The sequence below is a fragment of the Cyprinus carpio genome, chromosome A12 (assembly GCF_018340385.1).
Source record: "Cyprinus carpio isolate SPL01 chromosome A12, ASM1834038v1, whole genome shotgun sequence".
Taxonomy (NCBI): Eukaryota; Metazoa; Chordata; class Actinopteri; order Cypriniformes; family Cyprinidae; genus Cyprinus; species Cyprinus carpio.
The window spans coordinates 11,838,384-11,860,115 of record NC_056583.1 but is presented as its reverse complement, the minus strand read 5'-3'; the positions used below and the strand labels follow the sequence as shown (position 1 = coordinate 11,860,115).

General features: G+C 36.0%; 1 protein-coding gene across 1 annotated transcript in view; it reads right to left on the bottom strand.

Annotated features, from left to right (window-relative positions):
* Positions 1-19,816: 19,816 nt before the first annotated feature.
* LOC109099532 (carbonic anhydrase-related protein 10) overlaps positions 19,817-21,732 on the bottom strand; it is a 100,305-nt gene continuing 98,389 nt past the window's right edge. The window contains exon 8 of the mRNA XM_042768282.1: positions 19,817-20,628. Coding sequence (XP_042624216.1) covers positions 20,606-20,628 — 23 coding nt within the window. The 3' untranslated portion in view covers positions 19,817-20,605. The remainder of the gene's footprint in view (positions 20,629-21,732) is intronic.

The window sequence follows — 21,732 nt, the reverse complement described above, 5'->3', positions numbered from 1 at the left end:
TTTTGTTTTTTCTCCAGTCTTCTCAATTCCAATCCTAATTCATAAATTAATAGCTCATTAGAAATTAGTAAGTGATACAAATAGAAAGGAGGTATTTTTAATTTATTACAATGACAAGTACAACGAATGCATAATTTATATTTTATGAATCGATCTTGTGCATTCATACATTTGCTGGTACAGCACTTCACATTCATATACTTGCACTCATGGCTGAATTTATCTACTAAAGAGGAATACTGTTATTATTAATAAGCCTCTTTATATATATATATATACAGGTCCTTCTCAAAAAATTAGCATATTGTGAAAAAGTTCATTATTTTCCATAATGTAATGATAAAAATTAAACTTTCATATATTTTAGATTCATTGCACACCAACTGAAATATTTCAGGTCTTTTATTGTTTTAATACTGATGATTTTGGCATACAGCTCATGAAAACCCCAAATTCCTATCTATCTCAAAAATTAGCATATCATGAAAAGGTTCTCTAAACGAGCTATTAACCTAATCATCTGAATCAACTAATTAACTCTAAACACCTGCAAAAGATTCCTGAGGCTTTTTAAAAACTCCCAGCCTGGTTCATTACTCAAAACCGCAATCATGCGTAAGACTGCCGACCTGACTGCTGTCCAGAAGGCCATCACTGACACCCTCAAGCGAGAGGGTAAGACACAGAAAGAAATTTCTGAACGATTAGGCTGTTCCCAGAGTGCTGTATCAAGGCACCTCAGTGGGAAGTCTGTGGGAAGGAAAAAGTGTGGCAAAAAACGCTGCACAACGAGAAGAGGTGACCGGACCCTGAGGAAGATTGTGGAGAAGGACCGATTCCAGACCTTGGGGGACCTGCGGAAGCAGTGGACTGAGTCTGGAGTAGAAACATCCCAGAGCCACCATGCACAGGCGTGTGCAGGAAATGGGCTACAAAGAAGCAGCACTGGACTGTTGCTCAGTGGTCCAAAGTACTTTTTTCGGATGAAGGCAAATTTTGCATGTCATTCGGAAATCAAGGTGCCAGAGTCTGGAGGAAGACTGGGGAGAAGGAAATGCCAAAATGAAATGCCTGAAGTCCAGTGTCAAGTACCCACAGTCAGTGATGGTCTGGGGTGCCATGTCAGCTGCTGGTGTTGGTCCACTGTTTTATCAAGGGCAGGGTCAATGCAGCTAGGTATCAGGAGATTTTGGAGCACTTCATGCTTCCATCTGCTGAAAAGCTTTATGGAGATGAAGATTTCGTGTTTCAGCACGACCTGGCACCTGCTCACAGTGCCAAAACCACTGCTAAATGGTTTACTGACCATGGTATTACTGTGCTCAATTGGCCTGCCAACTCTCCTGACCTGAACCCCATAGAGAATCTGTGGGATATTGTGAAGAGAAAGTTGAGAGACGCAAGACCCAAACACTCTGGATGAGCTTTAAGGCCGCTATCGAAGCATCCTGGGCCTCCATAACACCTCAGCAGTGCCACAGGCTGATTGCCTCCATGCCACGCCGCATTGAAGCAGTCATTTCTGCAAAAGGATTCCCGACCAAGTATCGAGTGCATAACTGAACATAATTATTTGATGGTTGACTTTTTTTGTATTAAAAACACTTTTCTTTTATTGGTCGGATGAAATATGCTAATTTTTTGAGATTTTTTGAGGGTTTTCATGAGCTGTATGCCAAAAGAATCAGTATTAAAACAATAAAAGACCTGAAATATTTCAGTTGGTGTGCAATGAATCTAAAATATATGAAAGTTAAATTTTTATCATTACATTATGGAAAATAATGAACTTTTTCACAATATGCTAATTTTTTGAGAAGGACCTGTATATATATATATATATATATATATATATATATTTATATATATATATATATGAGCGGACAATTGAATGTGTGAGCCTTCCGGTGTAATTCGCTTTTTTAACTGTATAAAAAAAGGGTTTTTGTTATCATTTATATTAAAATTACATTAAAAAAAAAAAAACATAATAAATTATACATATACATATATTTTTTTTAAATTTATTTCAACTTTTGTGTTGCAAAATAAGGTTGGCAGTCACAGTCACAAAGCACTGCTGAAGTATCCCAAAGGTGCCATTGTTTCCTTCAACTGCCAGTAAACAGGAACTGATGGCTGAAAAATGGGTTGTCATTTGTCTAATGTCAGTTTCAAAAATAGGTGTTTCAGAAGTCAGTAGATCTTATGCAAAACGCACGAGAAGCTGTGCAAGAAAAGGTCATTTGGGGAAGAACTGGGGGAATCATATGACACTTGTGACTTTGAGTTTGTTATATTTTTTGTTGTTGAGAGGGTTTTTGCTGAGAGCCCCTGTAGCAAATAATCTTTCTGTGATTGATCCTCTGCACTTTTGCGAACATCCTGCTGCCTTTTACAAATAACTGTGCAGTATGTGTGTGTTTGTGATAGAGAGAGAGAGAGAGAGAGAGAGAGAGAGAGAGAGAGAGAGAGAGAGAGAGAGAGAGACATGCAGTATTTAAGACCTTGTCATTATGTGAGGTGAGCTTTGTATCTGACCAGCACAGATTTTTTGCACATGGAACAAGGCAACTCACACTGGGGACCAACCTCACTCTGTGCTTAAAAGTAATTGTGTCTCCTGTTGTAAAACATCTTTGTGTGATTTTATTTGTGTGTTCATGAATGCATGCTGCACTGCTCAAACACTTTTCCTGTGTTCCTTCTGTGATAACTGTTGTGTTCAATAGTGAGATGCTGGTCTGACACACACACACTTGATGGTGAGGAGCCCAGGGGTAAGTGTGGTAGCTGAGGTCATTCTACAGCACATCCCTGCATCTGTACACAAACACCGCGGCAGCTGCAGCAGCAGAGGTCCAGACAGCCCTGCAGAGTGCCCTTCACCCCGCCAGACCACACTCCTGCACATGCACAATTAATGCAAAAAAAAAAAAAAAAGGATTCTTGGAAGTCTATTTTGTGCCGTTGTTTTCATAACAGCAGTCAACTCAGTTTGTAGTGTGCAAAGGCACTAAATATAACAGCTTAGTTTTGACATGGGTTAATGTCAGAGCATAATCTGTAATTGGCTCGGTTGGAGAAGTATTTGTTAGAATGATGTTCTTCATTATATGTTTGCATATATAAGATAACACAATAAAAACAACAGCAGCTATTAAATAAAATATTAAAGAGATAATTCACCCAAACTTCTGTCATTACTCGCCTTCACGTTATTTCAAACCAATAAGATCTTTATTCATCTTCTGAACATAAGTTAAGATATTTTTGATGAAATCCGAGAGCTTTCTCACCCCAGAAAAATAATAAGGACATTGTCAAAATAGTCCATGTGACATCAGTGGTTCAACTGTAATGTAATGAAGCTACGATAATACTTTTTGAACACAAAGAAAACAAAAATAATGACTTAATTCAGTGATTCAATGACAAAAAGTATGCTCGAAGCTTCATAATATTACGTAAACTATCCATTTAAAAGTTTTTTTTTTTTTTTTTTTTTTTTTAATATATAACAGTTCTCTTTAAATACAGAAGTTAAATATTTACCTAGAAGTGGTCTATTCAAGTCACTGTTTCGGTGAATTTATGAATAAAACAGTTCATACATTTCAAAAATAAATAAAAGTGTTTCTTTAAATACAGAAATGAACTGTTTAGCATAGAAGAGAAAGCTGTGAATCTGTGAATTTTTGAATAAATTAATCTTGAAATCTTGAATGAAATTCAACCTGCTACCGAAACTGACCATGCTACTGTGCATTACTGGTAAATCAAAAAGGGAAAATTTAATAAAACATTTAACAAAGAAGTCATTGTTTCTGTGAACTGCTGACATTTATATACATTTATAGATTTATTATTAATAGATTGACCCTGCTACTGTACATCAGTTTGTAATCACTATACATTATTTGAATACATGGCATTTTTACTGTAGTAGAATGTATGTAGTTCAAATCACAGAGAACTGAGCCCACGAGGACAGCAGCATTAGATAACACGGATGAGATGAGGGATTGTGGGATTGAAAGGCCACTTACAGAGAGTAATGTCAGCGGAGAAAGCTATCATGAACCTGATGGGTGGACAGTCTGTTCCTACTTGTGTCCCTGCCTCCCTTAAAGTGGACTGATCTAACTCTGTCTGTTTGATTTCTCCCCTGCATTTGTCATGGTGATGATGACCTGACAGGCCAACCTGGCCACCCTGAGTTGAAACTGCATCAGCCTACTTCCCTGCTCCCCACAGACAACAGGAAGGGAATTAAAGAAAGAGGGTGCTTCCTTTTCTCCTGTATATTTTATACCATTTATTTTGGTTGTCTGCCCATCCTTCTCTCCCTCTTTTTTCTCTCCCTCTTCCTCTCACATACGTGTACAAACACACTTTGCAAAAGGAGACTCAGAACGGATTGAATAATTCCCTTTGTAAAATCCAAAGGTTTTTTCTTCTACAAAGGTTAAAGAAAATTCCTTCCAAAACATTTCCCAGGAGCACTAAAACATTCAATAAAGGATTTTTTTTTCTTTTTCTGCAGTAGTAATATTTTTGTCCCAGTGGACTATATGGTAGCTGTGAGAGAACAAAACAAAGCAGCAAATTAGATAATTAATAAAAGGTACATTAAAATGGTTGATGTCCTATGTTTGGAATTCATCACATTTTGGTTTCTTTGGAGCACAAGGCACTTTTTTCACAAATTCAGAATTTCATAAAATGTTTGATTTTGACTTCATGATTCACAACATAGTAGAAAACAAAAAGTTTTTTACCTCTCACCAAAACTTATCTTTATTTCTTTGTTTTCTTCCATCTTTGCTGACTGCATCTCAATAGGCTATTTCTTAATTTCAGTTTGATATGTGTCTGACTGACAGTAATCACATTCAGTAACAGTGTCTGCTTGACCACTTGTGAGTTTATGTACACTCTTTTTATATTACTTTCCTCTCACAGAAGTTTGTCGCTGCATACGCACATCACTGCACACTGCACTGCTCAGCACAGTATCTTCCTCATAACAAGGAAATGCCACTTAACAGCCGTCTAAAAATGTCTCTGTGATGTCACTTGCGTAACATGCATGAAATGTCCTTATAAAAAAAAAAAACACCCAGTCAGGGCTGTTATATTATTAAAGTGGACTTCTACATCAAAGCACATCATGGTTTAAAGTAGTGGGTGCTGAGCGTGTCTTGACAATGAGCCAGAAAGACATCACACACTGGACCAGGGGGACAAAGGGGACACGCACAATTTTTCTTTGGGGTGCCCCTAATGGCACCTGTTTCTGAATATTAATTGATCAAAATTATGTAGACTAGTGTAGATATGTAAAAGTAATTTTCAGATGCAACGAATAAAACCGGTAAACACAAAAACTAAACTTGTAAATAAAATAATTTTATATATACAATTTAATAACATATATCATATTTTTTAATAAGAATAGGGTGTTCGTCAACTGATTGCATGCTGTGGGAGCTTCCAGTGGAAGCGCTGTATTTTTCCCATATAGCTACTAAAAATATGAAAAGTACAACACATAAATAACATTTTAAATTACTTCCGTTTCTGAACAAAGAAAATAGTAATTGATGTCATAAATACATTCCTGATGTTTGTTTTAATTGTCAGAATTTATTGAACATAAAAAAAATCAAACATTTGCAATCAAGACTCTGCACCAGACTCTGTTGCTATCTGGGAAGCCAAGCATAGCCTAATGAAAATTTGTTAACTGACAGTAAGAATTTTTAACCAGTTAATCGTGTAATTTCGTTGACTGCAAGTAAAAAAAAAAAAACAAAAAAACAAAAAAAAAAAAAACACAAACAAACAAACAAACAAACAAACAAAAATACTCTAAACATACATTTTAAGTTTTTGAGAGGAAAAATAAAACATAAATCACGTAGGCTATAGCCTACTACGTCACATTTTATTACATTCAGAAATAATACAGACAGGCCTAAAGCGTAGGCCTAATGCTATAATGTACCAACATAAACACTATTTTAGTTCCCCTCATACCACAACAAATCCTTCAAATTTAACCGTATTCATAACAAAACAAGAATTACTGCAATATAATTGCAGTATAATAGGCCTAGCTATAAAAAAGCCAAAACAAATTAATTTAAAGTGAAACTGAAAGTATAATTGCCTACCTCACTCATTCAGCACCAATCCAAATGTTTATTCGCGATGTAATTGAAGCTATTATATAGCCTAGGTAATTTGTATTTCAAGTGCATAATATTGACAGAAAAAATCATAATGATCAATAATGTGCCACAGTGGACCGGTGCGCCCTGAACGGCACGGATTGTAATACAGACTATTTAAACTGACTAGTGTAACTTTTTATATGTTTGGGTGACTGTATTTTATTTTTATAACGAGCAGGATGTGCTGTTTGCAATTAATATATAGTGTGCGCGTGAGGTGCTGGTGTTCTGACGATTTGTGCTACCCACTCAGATTGTGCTACCTCCCATTAAAAAGATTCCTACCCCTAACCTTACCCTAAACTTACCCTTAAAACAATGCAAATACATTTTTGGTAGCACAATCTGATAGGTAGCATGTTTCGTCGGTACACTGGCACGATCAAACGGGTGAAACATAAACTCCGTCATTTTTGGTTATACAGTAAAGGCATAATTCCAAACTGCAATTTGAAGATTCAAGAATATTGGTTTCACCTCAGTCGTAGTATTGAGGGTAGAAGAGAGCACTGTTCATTCACTCCCCCCACCTACAATCCCTGCCGGTACCAGGACTTGAAACCACAGCCTATGGCTTACAAGTCTGACTCTCTAACCATTAGGCCACAACTTCCTCCATGGTTAAGCAGCTATTTACGTCACTGCACAGGAAAAGCTCCCTGGAGACATCTGAGCCCACAGCGCAGGGTAGTTTTCAGGTTAAATTTCAGTAATTGGAGGCTTAGCATGCTCCATTTTTGTGTAGACTGACCAATGCTGCATTCCATAGGTTGCACTGGCAGTCATGTCCAAAGGGAGAAATCCATACCGTCTTCATTTAATGATACTGATGAGGCCTCTTGAAGTAAAAACTTGTGAAGGTAAGATGTGCGAGCAGCACTGCATGCAAAGTATTTGCGGTTCTGGTATGTTCCTTGCAGTGCCCTTACTGCCCATGGCTACTTTTTAATTGGATCTCCCTAGACATGTAAACATCACATTGAGTATGCAACAATGAACAACAGATAGGGGAAAATAAAGAGGAAGTGAGTTGCTTTGTTAGTGCATCAATTAGCTGTGACTCTCGTTTATAAGGGTGGTCCACAGAGACACTCAAGGAGTCTGTGCTAATACGTCTAGAGGAGATCAAGACATTTTTGTTAACAAGCCTTGATGTTAGGAAAGCATGGAAGTGGACAGGATGGCATTTTTCAGCCTGTGTTTTACAGGTTGACAGAAATAGAAAAGGTTTCAAGGGGAAGGTTTGCAGGGTTTCAGTTCTGCCACGTAAATTGGTAGCAGCATTTGAGAGCCTATTATAATATCACAACTGGCCAGACTTGGAGATCTGACCAACCTAATATAAATGACCTAGACTGTGCTGTATAACACAGGCCTGAATATTTATCAGATACCTGAGGAAAATGTCTGGCCTTTGAAAAATGGGCCAGCAACGGGCCTTTATTCAACAGTTAATTAATATTTATCATTCACAGGAGAGTTGAAAGATACATGAGGGTCCTCAGGAAGTTCTTTTTTGCTGACTATAGACTTTAAAGGCCAGATAATATTAGGGGAAGAACAAAGTGAGAGGTTGAAGATAGTAGGTTGTCATGTTCTCCTTGTTTTTATGAAGTTTGCATTTTTTTTACTTTGTCAGTAGTTAGCTTTACTTTTCAACAGCATATGGGTCAGTGATGTATATGAGTGTCTATGACAAACAAAAATCTTTTAAAACTAGTTTAAACACATGTGCCAAGTTAGAAATGTACTTTGACATTTTATTTACTGTTTTTAAGTAACGTTTTATCATATTCACAGACACACATATTATCAAATTTTGAAATCTAATGTTTTCATAAATATTTTTGTGACATTGATTTTGGATGATATTAAGAAATATTATAGAAGATCATGCAAGACTAGATATATTTTATTCCTTATAAAATTAGAATGATTGTATCAGCCTGCCATTTTATGCCCCCAAGAGATATTAACATGAACTTTTAATTCTGAAATTAAAAACATGTTCTCTATAGAGGAGGTGTATTAAAGTTATTGAATGTATGCATTGCATTTTAAATATTTGTTGACAAATTAATAAGACAAATTTGAGCATCATGTCACCAATCTACAGTATATGCTTTACATATGATGCTTGTTGTTTTTCTACAATACAGTGGTGAAAAGATTTTAAAACATTTAAAATGTTGCATGCAACTATAGTTGGTAGTTGGTACAGTGGCACTCTCAGTGCAGTTATTATGTGTAAATCATTTCCCCTGTGCCACTCTGCCATTTCACACCATTCCTTTCCTGTCATCACCTGAGATGAAGACAGGGAAAGTGCAGATGGTAGGCTGAAGTGAGACTTAAACAACTGTGACATTGATGGCAAACCTCTAACTCCTTCCTCAAACTGACTGTTCCACTCTCCCCAATCATGTCCTCATTTATTAGTTTCAGTTCACTTCCTCTGACACAATCTCGTGAAGAGGTATTTTCCCTGGATTTTGACCAGCATCAATATTCTAATGGTGGGCAGAGGGATTATGCATGTGGATTAAACCTGGGCCAGATTATCCAGGTGAGTTGTGTCTCTGCAAACCTGTATCGTTTTAGAGAATTAGACAAAGAGGACAGAGTGTCTCATCACAGGCCAAAATGGCATGTGTTTATGCGATTGCGACGTTTTTTGTTACCTTTTTTCTTGTTTTACCTTTTTGGCACATTAGTCACAATAGAGAAGAGTGTCTGTGAGCTTAGGTGCAATGTTCTGCGTGGTTAACCTGACTGGATTTGTGGTAAAAGCTGTTAATGCGGACAGCTCTTAAATCAGAATTGACCTTTAATGGAGGAGTCAACCTAACCCTACTCAGAGACAGGCTTATTGAAAAAAAAAAAAAAAAAAAAAAAAAAATTCTTTGTTCAGACAGAGAATAAGGCCCTGATATATTCCTGACTCTGCTGCAGAGGGGGTTTATTAACCTTGAAAATATGAATTATCACAGGTCCATTTGCATTGCGGGATATAATAGGGCAGGATGGAACTGGACTGAAGAACCTGAGCTAATTAAATACCCACATTGAATATTTCATCTACAGAATTAAAATTCCGTTTTCTATTTATTCACCCTCATGTCATTTCAAGCTGTAATTTATTTATTTATTTTGTATTTTTTGGGTGAAAGAAAAGTGTTGAAGAATCTTCACTAAAGTTGAGAAACATGTTTGGTTCCATTAACAGTTCCAGTCTCCACAACACTGTGTAGTTACTGACTATTGCTCCTCATACAGTGTGCAATATATTTTTATAAGACACTTTTTTTTAATAAAGTGCACATTTAGCCAGTATTATATATATATATATATATATAAATATATATATATATATATATATATATATATATATATATATATATATATATATATATATATATATATATATATAGGATTTAAAGTGGATCCTTTAAATTCTCCACAGCTCCCATTCCTTATCTTTATACAGGTCTTTTCCATGTAACGACAGTTTAAAGTGTCCACAGGCTTCCAAGCTCCAAAAGTGCCAAAACTTGTATTGGTGGATCCTGCCACCCACTCATAGAGTTTTAATGTCACTGTGCCCTTGAACACCAGGCTTAGTTCCTCAAGGTGAATGATAGTATGTCTGGCGCTGTGCTCTGATCTCTCTCGCTGTGTGTGGCTGTGCGTGTCCAGCTGGAAATCCTTAGATTAGACAAATCAAACCTCATTGACAGTGAATAAATTCATGACAGTACATTGTTAAAGGTTTAAATACTCCCATTTGATTAGATGATTCATCCATTGAGCTAACAGGGCATAAAATAACTGTAATGTCAAGGCAGGGTCAGAGTCAATTTTCTGGAATTATAATTGTTTAATTCCTGCATCAGGTCAATTTGAGATTTGTTCAAAAAGCAGAGGACTCTGGCATAAAGCGTCTGTTACTAACACTTGGATTAAGGTATTATTCACAAACCATTGGATTGCTTGTGGCCTCATTAGTAGATCAGGTAAGGTGTCAAAGCTTGCCCTTTGCTTTGAATAACAGTTTGCTCCTGTGAGGCATGAACTTATTGCTCTGTGGAGTTTTGCACTCACAATAATTAAGAAAAGATCATTCAGTTTATATTAGATACATAATGAGTACCGTTCACTGTTACAAATATTGTCTTGCCTGATTAATTGTGATCACACCACACTATTAATCAAATGAAGCAAAGAAATGTACTCTGCATAGGTTCATGTCTGTAGATTACAGCCACGTATGCATGGACATGACCTAATTTCGTGGTTAAATTATTGTTAATTGTCCAATTTAACATGATAGTCACACGTAAGAATGAACACGTTCCCGTACATGCTTTTTATACGTTCAGACAATATCAGCAATGTTTTTTGATTCAGATGTAAACATATAGGTCTGAGGTAATTAAAAGAAACTCATTGTACAGACAACATACATTTATTTATGCATTTTCTTTTTAAAAACCCAGATAGATAGATAAATGACCATTTCTTGTTTCAAAGCTTGTGCTAGTCGGCTCAAGTGGGCACCTCTCTCTTTTGCAATTGTTACACTACTGTTGCTAAGCAACCATCTCCAAGAGAGCTACAGTCGCTAGACGTGAATCTTATTAGTGTTTATATAGTACTTTTTTTTTAAGATCAAGGTCATAAATAAGCATTTACATTTCTGCATTTTTAAAGCGTGAACAAAAGTTCTTGGCAGGAGGGCCAAAACTAAAAGAGGAAATGTGTAAAGAAGAAATGTAAGCAGCAGAAACACACAGCTCAGTAGTGTAGTCAACCGCAGTGTTAGGAAGCCCTTGTGCTGTTACAAGGTTCACATTTTAAAGCATGTTTAAAATAAGCTCAGGTGGTTTCAAATTTATTTTGATTTGGTCATAGAGTCACATTTTACACCGTGGTTCCTTTAATGTTATTTAATTCATTAAAGGGTTCATGAAAAGAAGAATCAAAATGTTGTTTATTTTTACACATAGAAGAGGCTACGCTACAATAAAAACATACTGGAAGTTTCAGAAATAAAACTAACTCCCCAGTTTAAAATATGAATAATTATAATAATATTTGAATATTAAGAAAATCGTAACATCACAATTCTCCTCAACATACCCCTTAACATACGCCATTGTCATATGTAAGGAAGTGTGTATGTAAGGAACTCATGTCTGTCCATTAATCACAAGAGGAATACTGCTGTTGGATAAAGAATGATCTTTTTTTTAAATTATGACTTTTTTTGATGAAAACCCACACTAAGATTATAAGTTCTCCTCTGGAAACATTAAGTAATTTAAAGAAATCATTTCATGACCTCTTTAACTAACATTATACAATATTTAATAATATTTGTTAGTTAATAAAATACAACTGTTCATTGTTCATGTTAGCTGAGGTCCATTAAATAATATTATCAGATGAAACCTTTGATTTTAAGGATGTATTAACGCATGTTGAAACTAACAATTAACTAAGATTAATAGTCTGTCAACTAAACTAATGTTAACAAATGGAGCCTCATTGTGAATAGTTACCAGTAATATTCGTATTGTAACTTTGAAATGTATTTGTATATGCTTGTGCATTATTTAAGCATGTATATTCAGTAAAGTAAATGCAATGTGTGACAGTAGAGGAGGACAAAGGGGTTATGGTTTGATTAGTCTCAGCTTTAGAAGTCACACCAATGGAGCCCCATACTCAGTTGTATAGAATAACATGTCTTTAAACAGTCTCTTCTTAACTAAATTGGCAGTTCTTGGCCATATAGTATATAGAGTTTTCCAGTACTTTTTGTGGTAAATAGTTTATTAAACAAAATTTATTAAACAAAAATATACTGAGCTTGTATAAAACAGTATCACGCATGCAAATGTGCTGTTGAAATGTAATATTCAGTATGGCAGCATTCTTACTCATGTCATATTGATTTATGGTTTGTACCTTTAATCTGGGGATTTCTGCCGGGACACACGCAGCCACACACAGTATGGTGCTGCTTCAGATGGAGGATAAGCCTCATGTTCATGGGCACAATGACATTTAAAGCTGCAGTATGAATCACAGAATGGACTTGAATCATGTGTTAGATCTGGACAATATCTTTTGCTTTGTTTACTACAGCAAAACACAAGTGCACAATATACTGGTTTTCTGTATCCAGAATCAAATATATTCATTGCTCAGAGATGCTTCACTTTCATCCCAAAATCATTCAGTCACATGTGCATGTTGTACAGATAAGACTAGTGATATCAGTGTGGTGACCACCAAAATTGTAAGTGCACTTTTTTTTTCAGGTGAGGGATCTGAGCTCTAACCCTGCAGTCTACTAGATGTACTTCCCAGAGAGACTGAAAGTGGGGCAGTTGGCAGGAGTGAAAACCCAATTAGGCAAAAGTGACATGTTTCCACCACCCTCCCACTGCATTGGAACTTTTTCATTCAGCTGTCTGAGCAAAGGTTGCCTATTTCCTGGGGGCTGATTCATCTTAAAAGCGATGCTAGTGGCTCCTGAAGACACTCTCTTTGAGTGTTGTGGAATTCACTTTATAACAGCCAGACTGCCAGTCCATCTGTGGCCTGTGGTATATCTGTGGTTTTTATAATGTGCTATTGCAAACAGATATTTTATATTTACAATATGTATCATTACAGATTTCACTCTAGATTTTTATTTGTATACAAAATTGTTCACACACAATGTTCATTTTAAGCTGGGTCATTATACTGAGCAGTACATTTTCATATCCTCATCATATTTAATATATCAGGTAAAACATTAATCCTATTTTTAAAGAAATCATATTGGTTCATTTTATTTTGTTACAATATTACTGCAAGTCAGTATAGGATTCTATTATAAATAACCATTAACTTATACAACTGTATTCAATAATTTCTCTTATCAAATTGATTCAGTATGTTTCCTTTCCCCCTGTTTTCAATTACACTTTCCATCCCTTAAGGGACATGGTGACGAGAAAAAAGGAGGAGGGGAAAAATTATATTTCATTGCTTCTGGTTTAATTATAAAACTTTGTTTTTTTAAATTGAAAAAGTTTGCATTTTCTTGCAACAGTTTTCTTGCAAGTGCAAAATTGGTGATGGAAATAATATGAAGTGAGAGGACAATGTATTTCAATGCTTTTGAGTTAGTTGGGATTCTTTTCCTTTTTTTTTTAAATTAAAAAAATCCCCCCAATAAACTTTCTAGCAAAAGTTTTGAAATCAAATGCAAAATTTCTCAGGGGAACCCAAACAAAATTCAGTTGACACTCTTACATAGGCTAACTCTTCATCGCTGACTGAGCGACTATAGCCAGCTTTAGGTCATTTTATTTCCATCCAGTTGTTTGCCCTTGTATAATAATTAAGTTATAATAAATAAAGCATATGCCTAATCCTCTTAAGAGCATATTTCCCAAGGTCTGGTCCTTTTATACCTCAATACAGTGAGTATAGAAAAGAATGCCCCTCACCTTTAAAATAATCATATTTTTTAAATGAAGACAGACACTGTTTTTGTTTTATTCAGCTGTATTTATTAGATATTTACTGTATTTAAAGATACAATATACAAAAAAACAAAACAAACAAACAAACAAACAAACAACAACAACAAAAAACACCAACAACAAAATCAGTTGGAAAAAGGACCACCCCCTCCTAAAAATGACTTGTAAACACAAACAGGTGTAGCGAATCACATTCTCAATGGGACACAAAGCCATTTGACTGTGATCAGCTGTGGTCATTTAGGTTAGCTCAGCATTAAAAGAGCTTTCCTGGAGCATTGCAGTTCTTGGTTGGCAAGGCACTGTCAAAAGATCTCCATGATAAAGTTGTAGACAGGCACAAGTCAGGAGATGATACAAAAAAAATCTTGGCTTTATCAATTCCTAGAAGCACAGTGAAGAATACTATTAAGAAGTGGAAGGTATTTGGTGCAACACAGACCCTCCCTGGATCAAGACGTTGCTCCAAACTGGATGAAAGAGCCAGGAAACTGGTCAGAGAGGCGACCAAATGCCTACAGCAACTCTGAGGCAGTTGCAGAAATTTATGACAAAGAGTGGTCATTGTGTGCATGTGACAACATCACAAATTCTTCAAAAATGTGGCTTGTATGGGAGGGTTGCAAGAAAAAAGCCACTTCTCAAGAAAGGCCACATGCAGTCATGACAGAGCTTTGACAAAATGCACACTGAAGATTCTGAGGCAGAGGAGACTAAAATTGATTTATTTGGCCTCAACACACAAAGAATATGTCTGGCGAAAATCCAATACAGCTCAGCATCCATATAACAGTATTCCTAAAGTAAAGCATGCAGATGCATCAAATTCTTGAGGAAAATCTGCTGCCCTGTTGTCAATGGGAAGAAGGTTTACCTTCCAACATAACAATGACCCAAAGTACACAGCAAAACTGACCACACAGTGGTTGAAAGATGAATGTCTTTGTATGGCCTAGTCAGAGCCCAGACTTAAACCCCATTGAAAATCTGTGGAAAGACTTGAAGACTGCAGTCCACAAACGGTCAAATATTGCAAAGATAGAGACATATCCCAACAGACTAAAGGCTGTAATTAAAGCAAAAGGTGGTTCAACAAAATACTGACAGAATGGGGTGATCCTTATATATATATATATATACTACGGGGCCATCGAATGCTTGAATCTGATTTCAGTTCCAGGCAGCTCTCTTGACTGGATTACAGTTCCATATCACTTCGCATATAGTAAAACTATAATAACGGAGTTTGCACAAAAAGGTGTTGTCAGCGCTGCCCTGACGATTTTATTAGTTAGCCTATACAGTGTAGCAACTTAAAGGCTACACATAACATTTCTCACGCTGCAGCAGAAAAGTGTCTAGAGAAGCACAGAGGTACGTTAGCCTAATTCACACAATCTCTCTCTCTCTCCGTGTCTCTGTCGCTCTTGCTCTCTTTCTAATAACTTCATTAATAACTGCATTAGAATGCTATCAACGTCTCAAGCCTCCGTTACCAGTTTAACACGATGTTTTGGTACTAGCAAAAGAGGCATTGGAAGAGATGCGGAAGAAATAGTCCTACTCACAATAGCGATAAGTACAAAATCTGGACGAATCCCTTTAAATAAATCATTGGATCGATGTGTCGAGGTAATAATTGACTCCGGGCCGTTGAATTATTACATACATTCCTTACATATATATATAATATATATATGTTCGTGTTATATCTTTCACTTAGATGTTAGGCTATAAGTTGCACTGCGTAAATGCAGCTGGATAAAAAAAAGTGTCCATCTGCATTTCACGCTGCACAGCAAAAAAAAAAAAAAAAAAAAAAAAAAAAAAAAAAAAATATATATATATATATATATATATATATATATATATATATATATATATATATATATATATATATATATGATTATTTTAAAGGGGAGTGATTCTTTTCTATACCCACTATAAAGTAGTGATTCACCACTGACAAGATGGGCTTTTAATAAAGTATGGCTGTCTATGCAGTAAAATGGCCCTTTTTCCCCTTTTTTTAACAAGTGCTAAATAACTAGAGAAAAAGTAGAAGGGAAGGTGTTCCTTTCTCGTACAGAGAGAGAGAGAGAGAGAGAGAGAGAGAAACATATGCAATTATATATTGAAATCACATGTAAAATATGTGGAACACATATTAAATGTGCTTTGCAAATGGGAAATGTGGTTTGGAACATTTTCCTGGTGTAAAGCAGTGGATTTTAGCTGACAAATCAACCAGGAGATCTGGATGCAGGTAACAGAGAAAAAATTAACTGTGTTTTCATCCATTAATTTACTAATGTGCACAGGTGCATAAAATGCCCAGGAATTTTGAATCACTCTGATTAATAAATTTGACCAATCAGAATGGGTATTCAAATGATGATTGGAAATGTTGGTGATTGGAAAGCTTATACTGCAATGTGAATTATCAATCGTTTTTTTTTTTTTTTTATAGATATCAGCAAGACATATCAGCCTTCCCTGGAAAATTCCCTCGCAAGTAACATAGAGAAAGAGTACACAAACAAGTTGTTCATTTACATAAACTACCAACACAATCCAAAGCTGTTTGAAAATCTGTGAAATTATTCATTTTGTAACAGCCGAGTTCAAAAGGTGCTGCAATGCCAGGAATGACCTAGATACTGACCAGCACAAAGTTTTTTTTTTTTTTTTTTTTTTTTTTTTAATGAAAATTTGAAGTAGCAAATTTAGACTTCGCCACCGACTACAGCAACAACCCGTCTCTCTTAATTCAGCTCACACTCTATCAAACACTGTAGTGCGGTTCTGATGTGCGCTCTATGTTGCCAGTAAGCATTATGGATCCCGCATTTCCTGGGCAGTTGATGTTGATGTCTGCATGCTGTGAGCTGGTGTTTCTCTAAAAAAGGCACCATCTAAAAAAATGACCAGGATCAGCACATCTGGCAGGGCTGCGCCTTTCCCTCCGTTTGATATGCGCAGGAACCCACATGGATTGGGTGTAAAAACTGGAATGAATAATTGATGCGGCGTGGTGCCACAAAGCACTTTCTTTCAGCTAATTGGATTTAAAGAGAGAGAGGGATAAAATATTATCATTCAGCCTGTGTGTGCTGAAATGGTCGGAGAGGTAGAGAATAATAGCATCTGCACCCCGTTCATTAATCCAGGTTGCCAACTTGTTAGAGGCTGAGTATTTGATGTTTTAAGAAGCACTGGCACGGTACGTTCTGGCATAGATACGAAACACTGATGATTCTCTTGCGCTGACCTCCTTTACATTTAGCTGCATCTAATTTGCTCAAACTCATGACTAATGCTGCATCTTTCCCAGTGATTCGTGTCATTCTTTGTGAATGTCGATGAGCAATGATCTTCAAAACAGGAAGGAGGACAAAGCTCTCAGATGTAATGCTTGGGAATTAAGTTTGTTACAAAAATCAGCCTAAAGATGAGCACATATCTGCATTTTGTGTGGACTGGTTTGGCTAGAGCAGTGCAGTCTGGGTAAAATAATGAGTCGTACAAAACAGAGGGATGGAAGTGGGTGGAGAGAGAGAGAGATAGAGAGGGGGGGGAGCCAGGAGTGTGTCAGAGAAAGCCAAAATAAGAGGAGAAATTCTGAAATGCAGCATGACGGCATCTTGTTTCTCTATACGTCGAGGTGATAAACAGGAGAGCATACATTGTGAGCTCTGCTGGGCTGTGAAAATAAAATCCCGGTGGACAGGAGAGAACAATTTGCAGCCATGCTCTTGCGAAAGGTTTCTTCAACATAACTGGCAGGCAGGAGCATTCCATCTGTTGGCTAATAAAAAAGTAAGGGAGAGTAGGAATAGGACACTAGAGAGAGACCACACTAATATCACAGTATAACATCATCATGTATATTTTAGTTCAGCAACTGTAACACCTGTATAGATTGTGGTGGTCCATCAGCAGATTCAAAATGAAAAAAAAAAAAAAGCGATCAAATGTACTGTTGTTTTCATTTGTTAATTTACTAATGTGCACAACTCAGATGCATAAAATCCCTAGGAATTTGTAATCACTCTGATTAGTAAATTGACGAATCAGAATGGGTATTCAAATGATGATTGGAACCGTTGGTTGTTGGAAAGATTATACTGCAATGTGAATTATCTAAACTTTTTTATAGACATCAGTGAGACATATCAGCAAATTGCCTCAGTGCTAAACAGTGTTTTTAAGAAAGATATTAAGAGATAAAAACTGAATAAAAGGGCAAGCCCCACAATATCAACAGAAAATATGCGTTTGAACTTTCTGAACCATTAGTAAGAGAGGCAAAGAAAAATGGCCATGAAGCTCTTTAAAGCCACACTTTTTAAGTCACCCTAATGCTGTACTACCAAAAAGACATTTTCAGGCAACTCTTCCATATTTATGAGAGGGAATGAGTGTGACTTTCTTGACCCTAATGCTTGTTTCATTGGATTACAAAGCAAGGATGACTAGCAACGTTTGTCTTCAGGTGGAGCTGAGTGGCAACCATGAGAGAGCACATTCTCTAAAAAACCGACAGATTTCAGAGTTCACCAGTCACCTGCAGGCACTGGGAATCACAATGAGAAGCTGGATGTCTTTTAGGATGTTTTATATATATATAGGAAGAAAATCATGACTGAATTACAGCTAGAAACCTACTGGGCGAAAATCTTATGTAAACATGTCCAGGTCACATTTAAGAAAATCAAACTTTTTTTGAATGTGACAACGTTTCCACCATTTTCATTATTTAAATATATACATAAAAATATATCATTTATAATATAATTATATAAAATATATAGTCCATGTTTTGCATTACAATAAAAAAAAATAAGATTTGGGGGGGCAAAATCAACATACCTCTCATAAAATATATTCAAAGAATTTTAATGATCCCAAAATAAACAATTTATAAATATATATAGTTCTCATTTCTGAAATATGACCTAGACATGTTATTAACAGGTTTTTAGCCTACCACTGCTAAAACAAAATGACACTTCAAACTGTTTTTTTTTTTTTTTTTTTTTTTGTAAGCTGAATTACAACCTAAGAGAAATCTCTTAAGATGACAGTTCAGTTGACATTCAGAAAGATTGTTATTATGGGTTCTTATAGATGTTTGTCCAGGAAGTGACATCTGGCCACATTGACTGTTCTTTATACCTTTGAGCATCTGGACATTTGTGTCTCCATGGACTTTTAATAAAAGTCTTGCATCATTTCATGTAGCAGATGCTGCACTTAAATTCGCTGAGAGCCGTAGACCTTTTCATTGCCTTATAAATGTAATATCATTAATATCCTCTGAACATCTGAGTGCCTCCTTTTCAGGTTTGTGATATTTATAGTCCTTGGCAGGAGCAGGTATCACAGAGAGGAAAAGTGAGTGTGCTTCACTGAGATATACTGTATGGGAGGTGTTTGAGTCCGGGGGTGATTATTTGTCAGGCATAAAACACAGGGAGTATTTATCTATCAAAGGTTTAATTCTGTTTCTTCCACTGCAGGCCTGATAGAAAAATGCCCACAATAACCATGAGTGCTTGCTGTTGAAACTTTCTGCATCTCGTTATCATTTTATTAGCCATCTGTGAGATACAAAGATAAAATACTAGAATCACAGGCCGTGTTTTTCCTCACACCAGGGATAAAACAGGCAGTATGCTTCATTGATTGAGATATAATTAAACCAAAATGTGGTGTGGGGGGATCAATGCGGCTTTCACTCGCTGATGGCAACGAAGTCCACAGCAAATCAACACTGCAGTGTTTCTTGAAGTAGCTTCAGCCTCATTAAACACACATTAGAAATCATCTCGCCAACAAAAAAGTAATGCGTTTTAAACCAGCTGATTCAAGTCAAAAATAAAACGAATCACGACTAAACAGCTCCTAAGACGTCCACACCAAACCCCGTGCAAACATATGATTTTCTTCTTTTTTAAGAGGTTATTTAATGCTTGTGTAAAATTTCATTTCACAGGGGCAGCCAAAGACATTGAAAAATATTTACAAAAATTAACGTTCCAAACACATTTATTGGGCCGATAACATTAATCAAACACAGTGTATGACCATTGTAAACAATGAAACAGAAAAAAAGGCATCAGCTCTGCTCGAGAAAGTGCGCCAAGCATAAAATATTAAACTTTTTTCATTTATTTTTTCCCTCTATTATTTTTTTGTTTATTTGTATCTTTACATATTCATTTTTAGCATGAATAATTATATTTACAAGGCCAAGACACTTTTTTCCCCCCACAGACAACATCCCATCATTGTAGCCTTTATGCTGGTTTTTGTCTTGACAATAAACCGGCAAGGCTGCCTCTCCCTCCTCTCCACAGCATGAGCGAGAATTAAGATTGAGAATTCAGTTATGATTCAAGGATGTTTCTGTATTGGTAGGGTGGTTTAATGTCCTGTCCCTTTTTCCCAGATTGGTAGCAAGTTGTCCATATGTACAAAGGCTAAAAACATTCAGTTCCATTTGTGAAGAGCCTATGGAATAAATGTTATATATTTTTATTGTTTTTTCTTTTCCCAAAAAAGGTATCAAAACATGTGTGTAGTTATAACTGTATGTCACTAGTTTTGATTGGATGTATGAAATTGGATTTCTTTGCCAAGAGTGCAAAGTCTCTTCTTGCTGGGGTTTGTTTTCTTTTTTTTTCTTCTTTTTTCTCTTTACAACATCATGATTTTATCTGGCAAGGCATATGTCAGTCTTCATTCTGCACTGATCCACGAGCCCTTCTCTTCAGTCTTTTTCATGTTAGTGTTTTTGGGCTGGTCAACATCCTGGCTCTATTTCAGCAGCCATTCGTTCACTGTAAGGGGAAGAATACAATATAATGCTGTTGTTTATCATAATACTTCACACTATTTAGTGAAATCACAGATTTTTCACATAGTTTATATAAAATGTCCCGATATTATGCCGAAATAACTTTTCTGAACAATCCATCACCTTATTCGTGAAAAAAGGGGTTAAATTATAAACAACATGTTCTAAGACAAAAATCAGAAGTTAAAATCATTACAAGTTAATGTTAACTGGTAAGAGAAACACACATTCAATTATATGAACATTATGCCATTACCAAAGTCCCTATACAGCTACTGTTCGCATAAAATTACATGAAGATTTTTAAACTTACATTATAGCCAGAGTAGCAAATGTATAGTCTGAATCATTGCACACTCATTTACTGAAGTCTGTTAAGTTTAACAGAGACTTGCTTGTTGTTGTTGAAAAGGACAAAATGTAAATTATTTTGAACATTTACAGATAAGGAATAAAGGATATAAGATGTAAGTTATGCACTGAAAAGACATGTAAATTACAGTTTTTCTCAGTTGATCCTAACTGAAGTTCTCAAAACCTCCACATCATAAAAGCAATATCTCACAGTTTTGAATAAACCGCCAATCCTTTGGTACATTGATTATGTACAATTGTCTGCTGTTTCCAACATTATTGATTGCTTGTCATGTTGATGAAAATATATTATACTGATTGTGTTAAATAGTGTTCTCCGTATAACATCTAGGTATTCGTTTATTGTAGAAGTTATTCAACAGTTGTCATAAACTGTCAAGCATATTTTCTATACATTTCTACTAGACTTCTTTTTGTAAATTGTAATTGATGAATTGCACAGTGAATCTTGAATTTCACTATTGAAGGGAAATACAGAGTGTTAGATCAACCAGTTCTCTAAAATAGATCTCACAAACCTTTAATTATTAAACATATATAGATCGAGCACAACACAATGAACCTGAACCTGATCATTTGTAACAGTGGACACACAAAGAACAACAAGGAAACAAACAAGGTCAACAGTTAAGAAGAAGAGGCATAAAGTTGTGTGATGGAATGGTAGGGAGGCAAAACAGAGAAAGAGGTAGAAGAGGCCAAGGATGTTTGG